Genomic DNA, 18735 nt, shown 5'->3' on the forward strand with positions numbered 1-18735 from the left:
GAGTCTTATTTATACCCGCCCCCACATTGACATCATGACATATGTTTATGTCACCTTAATCTTACACGTATCTGAAGTGTGCGAGACATGAAAATATTGGGTTTTAATTTACTGAACACCTCATAAAAGTATTAAAATATTTGTCGACCATACTTCAGTTAACAGTAATGTGGTTTAATTATAGCAAGGCAGTTGTGCGCGGAATTTCAAATAACTTCGCTGACGGCGCACTGAAGCTCGAAGAACCAAATGAGCCTATTGATACAGAAAAAGCAAAGCAGCAGTGGAGGAATTATGTTATGGCGCTCGAGAACCTTGGTCTGGAGATCATTGAAATTGAGTCTGACAATGATTTTCCAGACTGCGTTTTTATTGAGGACACTGCCGTAGTTTGTGATGGCATTGCACTAATTACACGTCCTGGTCACAATAGCAGACGGAAGGAGACAATGGCTGTGAGAAAGACTATAGAGAAACTAGGTTATTCATATATGAACATTAGAAAGTTGATGCATGAAACTATTTTATACTTGTCTTAATCTTGAAATGCTGCGTTGTCCTTATTTGGAGGATGACCACGGCATAACCAGTTCTCTGCTTTTCCAATATGTGTTTCAACTTTCAAGTTTCAACTGTAGGTTTGAAAATCATCAATATGATTGAACCTGGATTGATGGATGGAGGTGATGTATTGTTCACTGGCAGAGAATTCTTTGTTGGTCTATCATCTCGAACAAACAAAGCAGGATTTGAAACAATTGCCAAAGCCTTCCCTGATTACCCTGTTACTAGTGTTGACATGGGAAAGCATGGTATTTTATTAAAATTTATTAAATGTATGGAGTTGATAGCATTCAAATAGACCAATAATCTTTTTATCATAGGCAGTGCATTGCATTTAAAGAGTTGCATGAGTATGGCTGGACCAGATCTGATTGCTATTGGACAAAGTCAATTTGCACAAGATTGTTGGAAAGTCATTGAAGACATGGGCAAGTTTAAATACCAAAAGTTGTCATTACCAGAGGATAAAGCAGCTAATGTACTGTATATAAATGGAACACTTGTACGGCAATCTGTGACATGTATACCAAATTCGGTAAATGTGTTTCGCAAGATCAACTGTCGACAAATGGAAGTGGACATGTCAGAATTAGCTAAAGCTGATGGATGCCTGTCTTGTTGTTCATTATTAATGAAGTAGATGTGTTAATAATATTAAAAAATGATTAGGAATGGTGTTAGATTTTTAGTTTTTATGGTTTGAGTTCGATTGGCCAAAGTGTATTTATGCAGTTGCCAGTGTGCGACTTTAATATGTATCAGACCAACACACTGACAACCATACCAAGCAGAAAGTTTTGCTCATCAAATTATTGACAAAATGAGTCATGAGAAAGAATGTAATGGAAACAATCAGTGATGGCATCAAATTTTTCATTTTCAACCTCCTAAAATGTTATTTTATCCAACTGCAAACAATAATGCAAAAAAGATATAAGCAAATCAAGGTCTTTCAACCTTGTTGCCGGGCAACAAATCAAGGAGCCAATCATTTTTCGATATTTCCCAGCGCGAAATTTAAAGGACAGTAAATGCTGCACTGGGAAAAGTTTTCATCAAAAAACACAAAACGAAATGCAAATTTTTTAACCCAACTTAAGAAATGAATATTATTATGCAAGGTTTTACAGAAGCTATTGTTTGGTTGAACACATGGGTCGGTCAAAAACCTGAATAAAATACCCGAAGAATGTTGAAAAAGCTCGGCCATTTTCTTTTTCCTTGGTGAAAAATTCATTGTTTGAATTTTGAATACCTTCTAAAGCTCAAATGGATTTCTGTGTGAGTATGTTTGGTTGTATTTTTCACAATTTAAGTTGTTCCTGACTAATTGTAAATCTCCAAATCAAAAAGAATGAAGGTGATGACGATCTTAACGAAGAAGCTGTCTTAGAAAGTTTATTTACAAGTTGCGATTCTGCTTGTACTGGTTTTGTTAAAGTTTCAAAACTGATAAAGTATTTGACTGCAGTTGTTGGTGATAATGTCGAAGTAAGTTGTGTTTGTTATCCACGCTCTTGTTGGCCAGTATATTGCCGTACCCGTGAAGTAAATACGAATAATTATTTTCATGGCGAACAGGTCTTCTTTGAGCAACTTGTTATTACTATTTGATCTTGTTTTGCAAAACTTTCCTTCTTAGTTTGGTGGAAATTTTGAATATCTAGTGACACTCCTTGATCCAGACGGAACGGACACAGAAATCGATATTGAAACGTATCGTTATGGGATGCAAACTTGGATTGAAGATATACGCTCACGCAAGTAAATGGTCAACGAAAACAGTTTTGTGTATTTAATATTCAGTTTTGAAGATGATTATATGCGTATTTTCCCTGTAGTTTAAGAGAAGACATTTACTATGCTGATACATCCATTGACATCGATAGGCCATCTGTAAGATACGATACATTTTTAGCATGTGTAATATTTGTCAATAAATACGTAAAGGTTTTAATGTGTCATATACAGACATTGCATTCTATACAATGCACGAAATTTTACTAAATTATAACCGTTTTCAACTCTGTTTAATTTTCATTAGTCATGCAGTGAAGAATTGAGCTCCCTAAATGACAGTTACAGCAAAGGTAAATTTTGGCACGTTATCATTGTTCCGACTACGAAATAGAAATGCATGGTTTCATCCTTTAGAAGATTTAAGCTTTCCATAAACTTCTATTGTGGGTTTTTTATATCACTGTTCCAAGGATGCATTAATGTTTATTTAATAAACCTGTTTTACGTAGTTTTGTTGAACAGGTGAATAACAGCATGCATGTTGATTGGCCTTCTTGACTGTAATGTATTCGTATCTAAGAAGATGTAATGTATTTAAGAAGTCCTTCACAGGTGTTCTTTATGTAAAATAGGGATTATAGTAGTATCTAGATGGGTGATATAACGCATTTATCATAAGCACACGCAATAAAATGTATTATATACTACAGCAACAAATTAAACGAAGAACTCTGTCAATCGTAAGTTCATAGGAAACATCTTTACCATCTATAATCGTTTGAAAATAATCGCTTTACGTTGACTTTTTTCTCAAATATGCTTTAATTGTTTGTTTTAGAACTTTCTATATAACATTGTTTGTTTTGCCTCACTCGTTTGTCCTTTAGATCTGTTACTTGTTCCTGTTGTGTTTGGCTCAAAATGTGTTCAATATTTCTTTAAAATTTCTTCTCGCATTTGTAAAAATATTCAGAATTGTCAATGGAAGTGTTCATATACGAGCGAGCTGTTCAAAGTAATTAAGCTCTTATGACATCACGATTTTAATTTTCGAACAGAAATTCACCGAAGCATCAACGTCACAGCAGAAAGTGTAGAAGGGCTTGGAGGAGAATCGCCAATAAAACAGGACTGGTTTGTGTTTGCAGACTTTTTATAACATAGTTTGTAAGAGATTTATACTTTGTATAATCTTATTCCAGTGCAACCATTTTATCTTTCTTTTCTTATTAAGGGAGTTAGTTACAAAGATTGAAGATTTACAATTAAATAACAAAAGACTCGTCGATCACAATACAGAGTTAAGTTTCCAGGTTTGTCGGCGATAATTTCATTACAGGTTTTTGTTCTATGCTGTCCGCTCATGTCTTTTTATCTTTTCGTTATCTTTATGTTACTGTAGATGGAATGTACAGAGGAAAGTAATAATCAATTGTTGAAAGAAATGGAAACTCTACGTAAACAATTGAGAAAGTAAAATCTATAAAATGAATATTTTAAAACTCTATGTTTAAATTTGACATGTCGCGTTTTTATATTTGTACTTAAAATCCGGACCATCGGGTTTCTCGTGGTCATTTCCTTTTGAAATATTTTGTGTTACAAACTATCTGTGTTTTTTCGATTATTTTTCGTAATGCGTTCAAATTTTCGTTAATTTTTACTCTGTCTTTGTGACGTGAATAGTTATCAAACATTGGACAAAAAGAATAAAACCATTGAGAAAGAAAACGAGGAATTAAGAGTCACAGGTTGTGAGAATATATTGTTGACTGCATGCTGTAATGACTACGTGCATTTATAATGATTAATTTTTACATCGTTTTTACAGTGACAGAACTTCAAGAAACAAATCGAAATTTTCAAAACAAGACAAAACAATTGGTAAGTTTGCCTTCCACGTTATGTACCCTTAGATCCATTCTTATCCCTTTCTTTTCTTTTAAGGAAAAAGATCGAGTTTTGTTGAATGATTTTCAGGAAGAGCTCCAATCAAAGGTTTCTTTATTTATAATTCTAAGATTTTTCATCAATCTATCCTTCAAATGCAAAGCTCTTAATGTTTATTTGTTATATTTTTCCTTCTGAAAAACTCTCTCAGCTATCGGTTGCTCACAAGAAGTTGGAAAGTCTGTCCAGTGATCATCAGAGTATTTGCTTGGCTTATAACGAAGAAAAAGTAAGAAATAGATTTAAAAACTCATTATAGTTTGAGTTAAAAACTAACAAGGTTAAACACTTTGTCATGTTTAGCAAAGGTTAATTGAGCTAGAAGAAATACAAGACTCAAAAGACAGAAGTGACGAGGTACAAATGCTCCAACCAATATCTACGTCGTTTTCATGTTCTTCATTTCGTTAAATATTGATCGTTAGGATTTGCCAAGATCACAAGAATATTTCACGAATGTGATATCAGATCTTACGACACAAAAACAGGTAAAAGAAACGGGTGTACGTAATTCATTGCGGGAAAAAGGATAATCAATGTTGTAACATGAAGAGCCAGTATTGTGAACTCTTAACGTTTGTAATATAGAATGAAGATAATGTTTAAAAGATACTCTATGTATATAAGAAATAGGCATGGGGATGTAGGAAGATTGATAATTGTGTGTGATGGTCATGTCCATATGTATGCATGTTTTACACGGTGAATTTCAAATGATTATAACCATGAGCACCCCCTCCACCAACCCACCCCCATCTTCCACCCCCCTCCACCTACACCCCCAGTTATCGTTATTTCCACGTCTATTGAAATAGGTCAATGTTTAAAAGGAAAGTGAGACTTTTAGCTATGCTTTCTTCTCTCGTGGAAGTCACCTTTCAATTATATATTTAAAAAAAACTGATGACTTTACTTGTTTGCATGAATTACGCACAATAGGTTCTACAAGCCGAGAGGAACAAAATGGAAACAGAGTTATTTCAAGTTCGTGAAGAGCTCAGTCGTTTAATGTTGAAAAATGCATCAACAATAAGAACAAGTGAAGGAAGAAATTACTTGCAAAGTATGGCAGCGTTAAAACCCATTGCTCCAAACTCCTTACGGGAAGAACTACAGGAAATCACGGTAAGAAATGACTGTTGGTTTAATCTCTTAAAGACCACAATATGTGGGTATTTTTAAATGAAAAATAACAATACACACGTTATAGATATGAAGAGTTGCCTCAAGGACCTAGTACCTGTTGGACTAATGTCTAAAATGGCTAATCAAATATTTACCGATACTTTTATGCAATTAAATTGTCAGAAACAGGACGCGGAAGTCATTAACATAACATAGTTTTGTGACCTACATTGAAGATAAAATACTCCTTGCACAAAAAAAAACATCGTTTCCTCCAAAACAAAGACTACGGTCACAACATTGTGTAAACATGTTATTGTCTAAAACATATGTTTTTGTCTGCGCAATTTCACCAACATGTTAACAGATGCATTGTACGTGGTGCTCTAAATGAACATGCTGTTGCTCATTAGTTGACCTTTTCAATTGTTTTACACTTTTCACACTTTTTTTTAAATTCTTTTTCAAACAAATAACAGGAAACAATGACAAGATGCTTAAATCAGATTAGTTGATCTTTATGATCTGAACATTTGGGCACAATATGTTTTGTTTATACTACTAAAAAAAATCATAAAATTTCGTTTCGTGCTCAGAATCAAAAGGAAATACAAATATATTGTACAATATACATGTTATGGCCATTTGAGTTGCGATGGTACTCACGCGTAAACTGTTGCGATTTTGTTATGTGTGAAAATTATTAAATTATAGAAAAAATAAATAACGCGACATTATATCGTCTACAATATAACTCATAATAATTAATTAAATATATGATTTATTATTAAATACGTATGATTATATTATATTAAATTTTTATTATTTTTGTTATGGTATATTATATATTATATTTTCTAATTTAATAATTAATCGTTATTTTTTATGTCAGATGTACAATATTTTTGCAGGTTAATGATTTTCTACCATCACCGATCGTTGGCGACTTTCCATCTGTTGGCACGCAAAATGAATCGTATGAAAATGATGTTTTCGATAGCCCCAGCAAATCGTTAATATCTCCTCTTTCGTTGGTATCGTTGTCTAATTCATCAAACAACTCGTCGTTTGCAAAATGTAATGACTACTTCACAGCAATATCTCAAGTAGTAAGTTGAACTAATTAATTTTCTAAAACCTTTGAGTTTAGCGCTTCACTTTTTTTTCTTTTTAAAGTACTGTAACCACAATATCTGCGTGTCACTAGGCTGCTGACTTTCGAGATAAGAAAGAGAAAGCTTTACAAACCATTTCCGACTTGGTGCATATGGAAAATAATAAAGAAAACAAGGAAATAAGAGAAGTAGTATTTTGTGAATGAAGCTTTCGTAATCGTAAATTGGATTTTATCATTGTAATGGTTGGTATTTATTTCAAATTTGAATTAGAGTCTACATAGACAGCTAGAAAAGGAAATGGAGTTTTTTGCTGAGAAAATATGGCTCTTGTCCCTTGCTAGAAAAGCATCACAAAAACGGTGAAATTTCTTTAACTTTAAAGAAACTGTTTTTCTATATGACTTTAACAGCTTATATTTTATGGTCGACAGAGTTTCAAAATTGTTGGCATTAATTGAGAAACTGAAAGGTTAGAAACGACGCTTTGCTTTTTTTAGAATAATTCTATTTCTTCTTTTCGACTTATTTTAAATTTTTTCCAGCTTTCTTTTTAAAGCATGTATAAGTTTAGAATTATGGAATACCAAACACACAATATGCTTTGCGATGTTGTTTTTTGCTTACTTTTCTAAATTTCAGACGAGAATCAACAAATGCAAGAAGAAAGGGACAAAGCTTTACAAAAGATTGGTGATCTTTCTTTAGGTAGTGAAGATTTGGAGACAAGGTAGCCCGGAGAAAACTTTACAAAGTCAGATATATTTCAATAAATGAAGATCAGAGATGTTATTGAAATAATTTTGTTTTATAGAATCGAGGAATTGTCTTGTGAGCTACATGCAAAGGTTGAACATAGTAGAAATTTAGAAAAGCAATGCGATGAACTCACCATGAAAGTAAGTGAAAATATTGTATTTATTCATTGAAACAACAACGACTCATTTTCCATTTTTTTTGTAGCTGAAGAAAGCAGAAAGCGAATTAAAATATAAAAAGTAAGATTTTTTTTACCTTTATTTTCTACTTCTATTATTCATTAGCGATCACTTCAATAAACTTACGACTAATTTTTGTTTTGTTCTTTGTCAAGATTTGAAAAAGACTCTCTTTCAACATCGATCGAGGCAAGTGGGAACTCCAACATTTTACTTAAAGTTGTTTCTAATCTTCTTTAGTCATTTTTTTCAAGCATCTTATGCTATTTTATTTAGCATGAAGACTATGACGGACTCACTGTTGAGTTTCGTGAGCTGCAAAAGTACGTTATTAATATCATGTTGTATGTTTCATCCAAATGAATCACATTTCATGTGTCAAAAAATCTTCCTGTTTTAGAAAATATGAAGAACTTGAGATAGAACATGGAGTTGTCTTAGGTATGATTTATAGCTAGACACAGACAGAACTTGTGATAACTTTTGTTAACCATAGCTTTCTAAATGATTTATAGCTAGACACAGACAGAACTTGTGATAACTTTTGTTAACCATAGCTTTCTAAGTTTCTAACACATACAACTGCACCATTTAAAGTTCGTTTACTCTTCCAGCTAGAATAAGTGAGATCGAGCAAGCATCAGAGAAGACATCTTTTGATTTAGCCGTAGAAAAAAGGAGAGTAGTAGATTTACAGGCATGTACTATATAGCGACGTTTACTGATTCGAGATTTTAATTAAATTAAAAATTATGAGAATTAAAAATTGTTTTTTCGTCATAGGAATCCTTATCAATGTGTGAATCAAAGCACGAACAAGAACTTCAAGATATCATGGACTTAATACCAGCTGATGATACGGAAAATAATCGGGTAAGAACAACAACGAATCATTGTTGATCATTTAAAGTTAATGAACAAAATTGTTGAAATTCCGTTTTGTTTTGTCTTCTATAGGAAAGTCAAACGTCACCCTCCGGTATTACAGGACACCAAGTTCGCACTAAACTGAAATCATTCTTATCAACCAATTATAAGGCATGTCCTTTTAATTGCTGTCTTTTCGAATAAACTTCTTCTCACGAAGTCCACCACTCTGCTTTGCAGACAATACGAGATTCGCCCGATGGTAAACCGACTCATTACGATGACAAAAATCCACTGAGAGTCAGCACTCCTCTTGATTGCAGTAGGTTGATCTCTTGTCCACACTCAAATGAAATTGGAAATAACTTTGAGGGAAACTCAAGATTATTCAATACACCATACCCAGAGATAGATTTAAAAGGTACGGACATGGATGTGGGAAATATATTTTGGTCCACGATATTTGACAACCATTATGGCCTTTAAAAGAGTTTTGTTTTTTTGTCACTTTTTCAGTTTTGTATTTTTCATTTAATGACTGACTTTCGTTTCATTTTTTAGAGCACACAGTACTACTTGAGGATTGCAGTTTGAACTCCTCTGATCAACACGAGTGTTCTGGTCCATCAAGTGTTTCACCGAACCTTATACGACCTTTTGATGTGGTAGATGATAGCTGTGTCTCGCCAAATCTTATTGATCCTTTCAAGAGATTAAATAATGAAACATTCGTCAAGGTAAGAGAGGATATGGAACTAGACGAAGAAATACTGCTATATAATCACTCAAGGTTTATAATAAGCATTGGCAGTAACGATCTCCCCCTAATAATTGACTTATCTTTCATTAACTCCTAGTCTGATGACTGCATCACAGATGATATGACGAATAAATGTACAGGGAACACATATAGCTTTGTGAATGAAACGGGTGATGCATCAAATCGCAAAGAAAATTGCGTCAAAAATCTACTTTCTGATTTTGCATCCGACACATCACAAAATCATCATCAAGCAACTAACCTTCCTCATTCACATTTGAGTACCGGTCACTGTTCGAGAAATAGCCGGTCGAGTGTCGATGGTGGCGAGTCGTCACCAATCTCTTCTACGATTCCCGCAAGATTTCGCAAAATCAGCAACATAACACCACCTAGTTGGCATTGTGAGAGTAAGGACGGTGAATACAAATGCTGCACAAAAATATTTATGTAGCTTTATTTATTTCTACTTTTTATAGAAGTCTTTGCTTTACTGTTTGTTTAACATAACATCAGCTTTCTATGTCCTTTACAGATGGAGCATCACCAAAGGTTGTATCCAGTACAATTGATAAAGGCAAAGAAAGAGTTCAGTCAGGGACTAATCATAAACTGGATTTTAAATATGATGGGCGTTCAAATGGTTTTAATCATATTGATGAAAGTGTTGTGTCTGAAAGATTGAGATCGTTAGACAATGAGGAACTAAACGACAGTGACTGCTCATCTCCTTTATTAAATAACTATATTGATGGAGTATCGTTAAGCTGGAGGTGTATATTATTTCAATTACTAGGTGTTTTTATTTATATTCCAGCATCATTACATCAAATGCTATATATGTGAAATCAACTTCTTTTTTATTTCAGTTTGCCTACAGATGAAAAAGAACTCGAGGTATTATTTTTTAGCCTTCGTGTGACCATTGATCACTAGAATCACCATCAAACTAACGTTATAGATAACTTTTTTACAGAAACTGTTTAAAAGTGTTTCACTTGCATTTCGCACTGATAAAGAGAGTTTGCAACAACGGCTAGAATACCAGGTTTGTATTGTATTTGTGTAACCAAGTTTTGGTGTTACTTAATCAATAGAAGACATGTATTGTACTAACATTACCATGATTTTACTAACATTATTCGTGATGATTCCATGACATCTTTTTGTTCAGGGACGAGCTTGTAATGCAGCCAAAAGGGACATTACAAAGTTACTAAATATTTTCTCAATTTCTGTCCAGGTATCATAAATATACGTGGTTTTTAAGACAGCATTCTGTTTTTTCAATCACTAAATATATTTTATAACATGTAGAGTTTGGAGCGAAGCATTGGTGAAAAGGTTTGCTGATCAAGTCTAATTGTATAGTGACAAGTCGAGCTGAGCACGAAAATGTTTTTTGTATTCTAGGATTGTAAAGATTTGGTGTATTCATTATATCATGAAATTGAAAAAGTAGAGAAGAGTCTGCGGACCTTATCATTACAGTATCAACAATTCGGTGGATATCAACAGGTGTACAACTATTCACAAATGCAATTTCAATGACTGTTTCATGGTGTTGATGTCGATTGACGTTTCGAAAACCATGGCGGTAGTTATCTTCATTTGACTATGATTATGACCACCGCTTACCTTGTCACAACGTTTTTCTCACGACTTCACTTACCCAGACGATCTACATCTACTGATCTATAAACATGTAACGATACACAATGCAAACCATTCACTTCATTCACAAATGCATTATTCCTTTGTTTGCATCAATGTCGTTTTTTTCTATCATTTCCTCAACGTAGGAAGCAAGAATGATGTCTGGTGTTAATGTTCTCATAAGTTATGGTGAAAGTCTTTCCAGGCACCTGGAAACATTACAGGATACAATTTCTTGCAAAAAGTCGGCAGTTCTTGTATTAAATCTTTGGTGTGTTAACTTTACTCTCGCTTATAACTTTTGTCTAATTTTTTATTAAGGGAGGAAGAGAATTCACTTCATTATTTAAAAGGTATGCTGTACAGTCATAACTTTGTCAAATATTATGATTTTTCATTTTTACCATTAATTTTAACAGATCCTGTTCCAAATACCCGTCAGAAGACCGTAAGTGTTGTGCATATAGCCACATTTTCAAGATGGATAATTAGCATTGTTAATGTTTTTCCAGAGATCAAGTGCTACATCACGCAGTGGTAGTAAATTCTACAGTTTGGTGTCGTCAGTTGCTCGTGCAAGTGATAACTTTCGACTGTTTGGTGATAATGATGAAGATGATGAAAAAATCTCACTATCTTTTCAAGACGATGATATGAAATCCGATGTAGCTTTTGATGATAATGATGATGATGAAGCCATTGATCATATCGCTGATAAAGTGGATAGACATAACGAGAGATTATCTGTGCCAAACCAAATTACAGTCACAAAAAGGTTCGTTTGAAAAATTGACTTGTGATTCATGCTACAGCTCATGTAAAAAAATGTTTTAATTTTTGTCATCATACAGATCGTACTTGGGCAGATGTTTTCATTATTCAATCAACCTCGTCATCTTCCTTGCGCTGATTTTCATATTAGTTTTCGTGTTGGTACGCTACAGTGTCTGCGATCGTTATTTTATCACGACTAAGATTCATGATTATATCAAGAGATTTGAGATCATCCATTACGTAAATGAACCCGCTGTTTGATCCAATGCGTAAAATTTTTATCCCAATGTAAATATTTCGTATCCGGTTTTGAGCAACGTCCACTTGACTAAATCTAACATTTTAAAATAAAGTGCAAAGCAATATTATAGTCTGCATGCTTGAACGAAAGTTGTAAAATTTCTTTGCTTTGTTGTCATGACGTATTTATTTTCTTAAAAAAACTCAAAGTAAAGTGACAAAGAGTATTTTTTAAGTTGAAAGTGAATATGACACATGCAATTATTCAAACGCTACGATGGTGATACTTTTTTAACAAATGTTGAATATCTTTGTAAATCAATCGTTCCGCGTCCATTCCCCATATAAAGTCGAGATGATCCCATGATTTGATTTTCTTTTGATACACCAAAGTCTTGTTAAGTTTAGGCACCAGTAACGCTACATCTTGTGGTGTCGCCAGCCGATCATTTTGCGCCGAAAACAACGCCACAGGTACTCGAATATTTGAAACATCGTACTCAATTGGTGTGGACTAGAGAATATGAGTAACCGGTGAATGTTTAAGTAATTTGAAATGGAAACAGAGCGCGTTAAAATCCCTTCTCTTAAATGATTAACGCCAAAATTATTTCAAGTCCTACCTGACCATAACGAAGACGGTTTTTGTAACGCCACCCATAGTCATACATTTGAAATTTACCTGAGCGGTACATCTAATTGAAATGTTAAGGATTCGTTATAAATTCTGAGTCTTATGAGCCACAATTATCGTTGTCTAATGATGTTTGTTTCATTTACCTGTGCAAAATGTGCGACATCTTTGACGGATGTTCCTGCGGGGGTATGAGCTAAGTAGACTGGTAAGCGCGTCTAGACGTAAACAATGTAACAACAGCTTCAATTTTGAGCATGAGCGCTTTAGGCAGAAAGTAGGTAATTCATTGAACATGTCGGCATTAGTTTTTGATGAATTATTAGGATTTCGTACCTCGTTAAGTTGAGCTTTATCATAACCACAAAGAACAAACATGATATTTGTGCACCATTCACTGCCAAGGTCATCTTCACAGACATAACGAGCCAATGAACGAGTGACAAATGATGATGGTAGGAAATCACGAACTCCAAAAAGCCAAGACAGCCACTAGAAGTTGAAGAAAATATTATATTCATGAATGGTTTGGAAAACAATAATCTTTTTATTGGAATGATGACGATAGATGGACACCATCTCTGCCTCAACTAACCTGGATTCCACCACTTAAGTATGAAAAATATTTAATTGGACTCTTCATATTGGCAACGCTTACCACCGGAGCAAGAGCAATGAAAATAATGACTTTTGATGCAAGTGTTTGATTTTGTGAAAACGCTGCGAACGCCAAGGTTGTACCTTGAGAATGGCCGATGTAAGAAAGACGTGAAACTCGGGAACAATTCAAAGCAAACTCAAGCGAAGCAGGCAAATCATACTTGGCAAATTCATCGAAACTAAAGCATAAAAAAAATTGGTGCCATTGCGCCAGACGATTAGAAAACGGATAGAATTTATCACAGATCCAAGCTCTCTATACCTAAAATCCCAGAATTCATCAGTGTTTGTTGTGTATCGTGTATTTCTCAAACCATAAACATTCCCTCTTGAGTTTCCCAGCCAAACGTCAAAACCACGATCCGCTAATACAAAACCAAGAGCTTGATTTGGAAGATTCGTGATCCACTGACTTGATGAACCCAAGAGGCCATGTTGCAGGAACACAACAGGACGTTTGCCAGCTGACCTTTTCTCGTTACGTCCGTGAGGAATGCGCTGAATGGTTAAGATATAGCCATCTGAAGTGGTGACGTCATATTCTTCAACAGGATAGCCCCAGTGTCGAATGATTTGAGACTACAATGGGAACGAATTAGTTCAAGTAGAAAAGTGTGGCCAGGATAAAATGATAATGCATTTTACAAATGCGCAATATATGCAAATTAGTAGTAGACAGACATGTACTGCTTTCTACGTTTTAATCTTTTAAGAAGCGTTAACATTAACGACATATTCAGAACGCATTAAGCTGTTTATAATGATGATGTCTTGATATTTAATGAATATTCTAACCCGTGTACCTACCACATTCATGTTAATTTCAGGATCATCTGCTGAATTGCCATGAAAATGACAAAACAGGAACACAGTAAAAACCAACCACTTCATTGCGTTAAAAAAATCGTAACAACTGCGTAAGTCATACGTTCTCTGTATTATATCCTGTCAACAGTCAAATCTATGGCAAATGCACAGTATGTGTAACATTTACTCTCTAACCTTGAGCAGCCTTGACCTTATCTTGTGTAATTGTAACCGATTAAATTTCATGAATGAAAATTTCGCTCAATTTAACCTGTGACATTGTTCTAAGAGTCTAAGACCTAAATGCTCAAAACAAACAACGAGCTCAATCAAACTAGCCAATGAACAGTTGGGATTTACTCTCACTACTTTAGTCAGCTCCACTGAAAGTTACGAAGTAACAAAAAATGATAAACAAAAATTTTACGGCTCTTTCAAAATTGCAACGCGCGGGCTCAGTTAATTCTGAAGTGAGAGTCAGCGGTCAATATACATAAAAGAATTAGAGTTTTTCTTTGTACTCACCCTTCCCTCGGTGCCTACTCAATTGTTCGGCAATCGACGAAATGCTTTGATTTGAAAGACGCCATTTCTGATGTTTTGATAAGTTGATGGCAAATTAAATCGACGCTCGGCCATTCAACTCTTTATTGAATGTTTTATTGATTGTTCGGTTTGCAAGACGTCTTATTATAAAGAAGTTATAAAAATATTTCACTTGTTAACATGAAGTGGTGTGTATTTATGGCAGGGTTTTTTCTCTGTCTTCATTCATTTCGTGAAACCACTGCAATCAGCCCTATACGTAGAAACGTAAGGAAGCGCCTACGCAAACGTATGTATTTTACTTCAATAACTTTTTGATTTCTCTAAGGACTTGTGGAATAGGGAGTAAAGGTTCTTTTTTCAATGTTTTGTGTAAAACTCTTATGTTGTGTTGTTATTCTTCATATTAACTTATAACTCATTCTGTGTTACTGTCTGTGGGTATTTGCAACGCAAAAGTGTGAAATAACTAAAGAGTTTACCAAAGAATTTTGTAGAAAGTGTTTTAACAGTCTTTCAAACAATTCAACAGCAAGTGGTTAATAACAAGTTATTCAATATATTTGTCAAAAAAAAATACATTAAAAGATGGTTGTGTATCAAGAATTTATACATCAAATATTGCTTTTGGCAAAGACCTTTGATTATTTTAAGACTCTTTCAACAATTACTTTCAATTTCATGAAAGGTCACAACTTTCTTGCTAAAACACTAAAATTGAATGATTTGCAGCCTTACAAGTATAATTTAAAAATAAAATGATTATTTAATGTTTTTTTCCAGAACATGGCAATAGTTTTTCCCTTAACATGACAAAGCTAAAGAATATTGTGTTGAAACTTAATTGTAAGTAAAGTTAAGTAATTATTAGTTGTCAATGTCTTTAGTGAATTTCTTTAGTGTTTTTGCAATTCAAAGAAGAATGTGGCTTGATATTTTTTTGTTTGATGTTTGATCAACAGATGATCACAAGAGAATGTTGTTTAATGCCTTAATGAATAATTCAAAATGGCAAAAATTCCTAAAACCAAGTAAGTTTACTCTAAGTAATTAAATTTAAATTCATTGTGTTGCTGAAAATAAAAGATTACCACTACTCAAAACAAAATATATGATAATGAGTACAACAATGTCCTTTATAGCAGCAAAGACTCCAACACGTCATACAACTTTTATTACTGTAGAACAAAATCCGCAGGTTTCAGAAGTTAGCATAGCTCCTGATAGCAATGGGAAGAACGCTGAAACAGCTAAAGGAGATGTAAAACACAGCACTGAACAAACTGAAGCTGCCAAAAAAAACAACCCACCAACAAGTGATGATGGTGAAAAGAGCAAATCATCAACAAGTGATGATGGTGAAAAGATCAAATCATCAACAAGTGATGATGGTGAAAAGATCAAATCACCAACAAGTGATGATGGTGAAAATATCAAATCATCAACAAGTGATGATGGTGAAAAGATCAAATCACCAACAAGTGATGATGGTGAAAAGATCAAATCATCAACAAGTGATGATGGTGAAAAGATCAAATCATCAACAAGTGATGATGGTGAAAAGATCAAATCATCAACAAGTGATGATGGTGAAAGATCAAATCACCAACAAGTGATGATGGTGAAAAGAGCAAATCATCAACAAGTGATGATGGTGAAAAGATCAAATCATCAACAAGTGATGATGGTGAAAAGATCAAATCATCAACAAGTGATGATGGTGAAAAGGTCAAATCATCAACAAGTGATGATGGTGAAAAGATCAAATCACCAACAAGTGATGATGGTGAAAAGATGAAATCACCAATAAGTGATGATGGTGAAAAGATGAAATCATCAACAAGTGATGATGGTGAAAAGATCAAATCACCAACAAGTGATGATGGTGAAAAGATCAAATCATCAAAAAGTGATGATGGTGAAAAGATGAAATCATCAAAAAGTGATGATGGTGAAAAGATCAAATCATCAACAAGTGATGATGGTGAAAAGATCAAATCACCAACAAGTGATGATGGTGAAAAGATCAAATCATCAACAAGTGATGATGGTGAAAGATCAAATCATCAACAAGTGATGATGGTGAAAAGATCAAATCATCAACAAGTGATGATGGTGAAAAGATCAAATCATCAACAAGTGATGATGGTGAAAAGATCAAATCATCAACAAGTGATGATGGTGAAAAGATCAAATCATCAACAAGTGATGATGGTGAAAAGATCAAATCATCAACAAGTGATGATGGTGAAAAGATCAAATCATCAACAAGTGATGATGGTGAAAAGATCAAATCATCAACAAGTGATGATGGTGAAAAGATCAAATCATCAACAAGTGATGATGGCGAAGAGAGCAAATCATCAACAAGTGATGATGACATCGTAAACAACCACAATCCACCTGAAGATGAGTTAAAACATCGAGGTTCGCATTTCATTTTTTATTCTTTTTTTATGGTTGTGTTTTTGATGTCAACTTTTTTGTATTTGTAGTACCTTTAAGACAAACTCCTGAGTCTGGACATTTTGCTTTTGTATTTCTTGTAATGATTGCATTATTGTTTGGTCTATATGCATTGTATCATAACAGACAAAGGGTAAGTGAATATTTTATTTTTGATTTATCATCCAGATGGAGTGGAAAGTGTACTCTGGAACATGATTATAGTGCGTCCAGACTGAGTGCACCCACGCACAGTACTCAGGCACGGGCACCAATGTAAACACAACGTCATTTTGATGGTACCCGAGTCTAAGTGCTCTCGTCTGGGCACCACAAAAAGAGGTAGTACCCGAGTACGGTGCTTGGGAATGGGCACTAATGTGAATGATGTCACATGAATGACGTGTACAGAAAAGCACGTATTCAACACATTGTTTTAAAACTTGTGTACAGTGAAAAACATAGAATTATAAACAAACGAAGCTAGTGGGTACTACATAGTGTGAACGACCTATAGATTTGTACCCGAACAAGGGTATCGTACTCTGGCACTCAGTCTGAACGCGCTATTACCTAGAACGAATGTTCAGCTATGAATGGAATGGTAACCCAGATTAAACAACTGATCATTCTTTGAACAATTGATCCCGTTGGTCAAATGTAGATTTGCAGTTAAAGCAGATTTCTGTTTTCTGTTTAAGTCAAATTCAGATAAGTTTCAACTAAAATGACCAAAGTGTCACTAAGTCATTTCTCCTTGGAAAGATGAGGAAATTTTCTATGCAAATATACGAAATAGTCAACTTGTGGCGTATACAGAGCATGAAAATTGAATTATTGTGTATTTGATAAGATTTATTCTCTCATTTAAGATTATCGCAGTTGTTGTCGAAGGTCGATCCGCAAGTGGTCGTTCTGCTCAACGTGATCGTTACAGTAAACTGGAAACTAATGTTGATGTACAAGAAGCAAGATTAAAGAATAGTAATGAAGTTTATGTTTACTAATTTAGCTTTCTTGCACGTATTTATACAGACATTTTGATTCATTTCAATCTTTACGTTAGCCATTAGGAATAGTTATCGTAGTTTATCGTTGATTGTTGTGTAAAGACGGTAGGAAGCTTCAGAAAGGGGAAAGCTGAGATCTCTTCCATTTCTATGATATTTTTATCGAAGAAGAGATAGAAATTTTCGTAACTTAACTCGCTTCTTTACCACACAGTCATCAGTGATATGTATGGAATCATCTTAAGAAATGAAACGATGACCGTCCTGTTTTTGTTCTATTGAACTTAGTTTGTTTTTGTATTATAGCTGAAGTATATCACAGCCAAGGAGCATATTTTTGTTAAAGTTGTCAACTAGCAGTAAAGATTTTTTCCAATTTATTTAATGTTTCATTGAGTTAATGTTGACTTTGTTTCGTCTTCTTTCAATGTCTATGTAACATTTAGTGTAAGACCAGCAAAAGCCCAACTACCAACACACTCACATGGACTATCTAATAATTTACTGCATATTTGAATTTTTAGAATCTGTCATAGGACTATTTGCACTCATTGTTGTCAACTCTCCCACACCCTCCCTCTTGCAATCTGGGACGGCGCAATAAAATTGAATCTAGGGGGAAGCTACGACTTATATTTAACAAATTTACTGCGTCTTGCTTTGCCTGAAGTTGAGCTAAAATGTATAAATGTTAGCAAAATCTTAATCTTGGGGAAAAAGTGGTGATGCTAGGGATGGATGTGTGAATGGGGTGGGGAAGGCTCAAGACTGTCAATGTCTCATTCCTATGGTTATGCTAAGTGTACAAGATGTTTAGCTGGCATGTATTGTGAATTGGTGAATTGTGAAACGTCGCGACAATCCTGGAATTTTAAGATCTTCAATCACCCTGAAGTGTGATATG

General features: G+C 34.3%; 4 protein-coding genes across 5 annotated transcripts; 3 read left to right on the forward strand and 1 right to left on the reverse strand.

The window, feature by feature from the left end:
• Positions 1 to 40: 40 nt before the first annotated feature.
• Positions 41 to 1244, forward strand: LOC124438056 (N(G),N(G)-dimethylarginine dimethylaminohydrolase 1-like). Its single transcript, XM_046988047.1, has 3 exons — positions 41 to 480; positions 639 to 812; positions 885 to 1244. Exons 1-3 carry the CDS (start codon positions 168 to 170, stop codon positions 1202 to 1204), a joined length of 807 nt encoding a protein of 268 aa, XP_046844003.1. The 5' UTR covers positions 41 to 167; the 3' UTR covers positions 1205 to 1244.
• A 412-nt stretch (positions 1245 to 1656) lies between these two features.
• LOC124438330 (putative leucine-rich repeat-containing protein DDB_G0290503) lies at positions 1657 to 11874 on the forward strand. 2 transcript variants are annotated; one of them, XM_046988390.1, is made up of 41 exons: positions 1657 to 2055; positions 2232 to 2328; positions 2406 to 2460; positions 2609 to 2654; positions 3363 to 3438; positions 3539 to 3617; positions 3707 to 3777; positions 3991 to 4055; positions 4136 to 4188; positions 4252 to 4302; positions 4406 to 4483; positions 4558 to 4611; positions 4680 to 4742; positions 5194 to 5379; positions 6291 to 6488; positions 6587 to 6682; positions 6768 to 6856; positions 6929 to 6966; positions 7137 to 7224; positions 7309 to 7393; positions 7458 to 7492; positions 7588 to 7621; positions 7709 to 7755; positions 7833 to 7873; positions 8047 to 8129; positions 8216 to 8305; positions 8390 to 8470; positions 8540 to 8720; positions 8861 to 9036; positions 9157 to 9478; positions 9595 to 9832; positions 9929 to 9956; positions 10036 to 10107; positions 10234 to 10302; positions 10377 to 10403; positions 10473 to 10577; positions 10862 to 10959; positions 11037 to 11068; positions 11135 to 11163; positions 11228 to 11490; positions 11567 to 11874. In XM_046988390.1, coding segments are annotated over exons 1-41 (3804 nt in total). In that variant the 5' UTR covers positions 1657 to 2054; the 3' UTR covers positions 11751 to 11874. The 2 variants fall into 2 exon arrangements, with proteins under 2 accessions (XP_046844346.1, XP_046844347.1); XM_046988391.1 differs by lacking the exons at positions 1657 to 2055; positions 2232 to 2328; positions 2406 to 2460; positions 2609 to 2654 and adding an exon at positions 2935 to 3044 and having other exon boundaries at positions 11037 to 11163.
• Positions 11875 to 11892: 18 nt separating this feature from the next.
• LOC124438332 (gastric triacylglycerol lipase-like) lies at positions 11893 to 14024 on the reverse strand. The gene is made up of 7 exons (XM_046988392.1): positions 13831 to 14024; positions 13286 to 13602; positions 12959 to 13202; positions 12700 to 12855; positions 12510 to 12581; positions 12353 to 12424; positions 11893 to 12243 (listed from the first exon to the last, which is right to left on the reverse strand). The coding sequence occupies exons 1-7, from the start codon at positions 13912 to 13914 to the stop codon at positions 11995 to 11997; spliced, it is 1194 nt and encodes a 397-aa protein (XP_046844348.1). The 5' UTR covers positions 13915 to 14024; the 3' UTR covers positions 11893 to 11994.
• A 363-nt stretch (positions 14025 to 14387) lies between these two features.
• Positions 14388 to 18232, forward strand: LOC124438960 (general transcription factor IIF subunit 1-like). The gene is made up of 7 exons (XM_046989153.1): positions 14388 to 14665; positions 15160 to 15222; positions 15339 to 15407; positions 15519 to 15701; positions 15998 to 16803; positions 16872 to 16975; positions 17694 to 18232. The coding sequence occupies exons 1-5, from the start codon at positions 14557 to 14559 to the stop codon at positions 16762 to 16764; spliced, it is 1191 nt and encodes a 396-aa protein (XP_046845109.1). The 5' UTR covers positions 14388 to 14556; the 3' UTR covers positions 16765 to 16803; positions 16872 to 16975; positions 17694 to 18232.
• The last annotated feature ends 503 nt before the right edge of the window (positions 18233 to 18735 follow it).

Source organism: Xenia sp. Carnegie-2017, unplaced genomic scaffold, assembly GCF_021976095.1.
Source record: "Xenia sp. Carnegie-2017 unplaced genomic scaffold, XeniaSp_v1 HiC_scaffold_19, whole genome shotgun sequence".
NCBI lineage: Eukaryota > Metazoa > Cnidaria > Anthozoa > Malacalcyonacea > Xeniidae > Xenia > Xenia sp. Carnegie-2017.

Bases quoted from the DNA above. Each gene is read 5' to 3' on its own strand.
- LOC124438056 (XM_046988047.1), top strand. From the start codon at position 168: ATGTGGTTTAATTATAGCAAGGCAGTTGTGCGCGGAATTTCAAATAAC. The intron at 481-638 runs GTTATTCATATA...TTTCAACTGTAG, and splicing joins AAAGACTATAGAGAAACTAG to GTTTGAAAATCATCAATATG. The intron at 813-884 runs GTATTTTATTAA...TTTTTATCATAG, and splicing joins TGTTGACATGGGAAAGCATG to GCAGTGCATTGCATTTAAAG.
- LOC124438330 (XM_046988390.1), top strand. The intron at 3,618-3,706 runs GTTTGTCGGCGA...ATGTTACTGTAG, and splicing joins ATACAGAGTTAAGTTTCCAG to ATGGAATGTACAGAGGAAAG. The intron at 4,612-4,679 runs GTACAAATGCTC...ATTGATCGTTAG, and splicing joins CAAAAGACAGAAGTGACGAG to GATTTGCCAAGATCACAAGA.
- LOC124438332 (XM_046988392.1), bottom strand. From the start codon at position 13,914: ATGAAGTGGTTGGTTTTTACTGTGTTCCTGTTTTGTCATTTTCATGGC. The intron at 12,856-12,958 runs GTTAGTTGAGGC...TTCAACTTCTAG, and splicing joins ACTTAAGTGGTGGAATCCAG to TGGCTGTCTTGGCTTTTTGG. The intron at 12,425-12,509 runs GTAAATGAAACA...CATTTCAATTAG, and splicing joins ATGTCGCACATTTTGCACAG to ATGTACCGCTCAGGTAAATT.
- LOC124438960 (XM_046989153.1), top strand. From the start codon at position 14,557: ATGAAGTGGTGTGTATTTATGGCAGGGTTTTTTCTCTGTCTTCATTCA. The intron at 15,223-15,338 runs GTAAGTAAAGTT...TTTGATCAACAG, and splicing joins TATTGTGTTGAAACTTAATT to ATGATCACAAGAGAATGTTG. The intron at 15,702-15,997 runs GTGAAAAGAGCA...CAAGTGATGATG, and splicing joins CCCACCAACAAGTGATGATG to GTGAAAAGAGCAAATCATCA.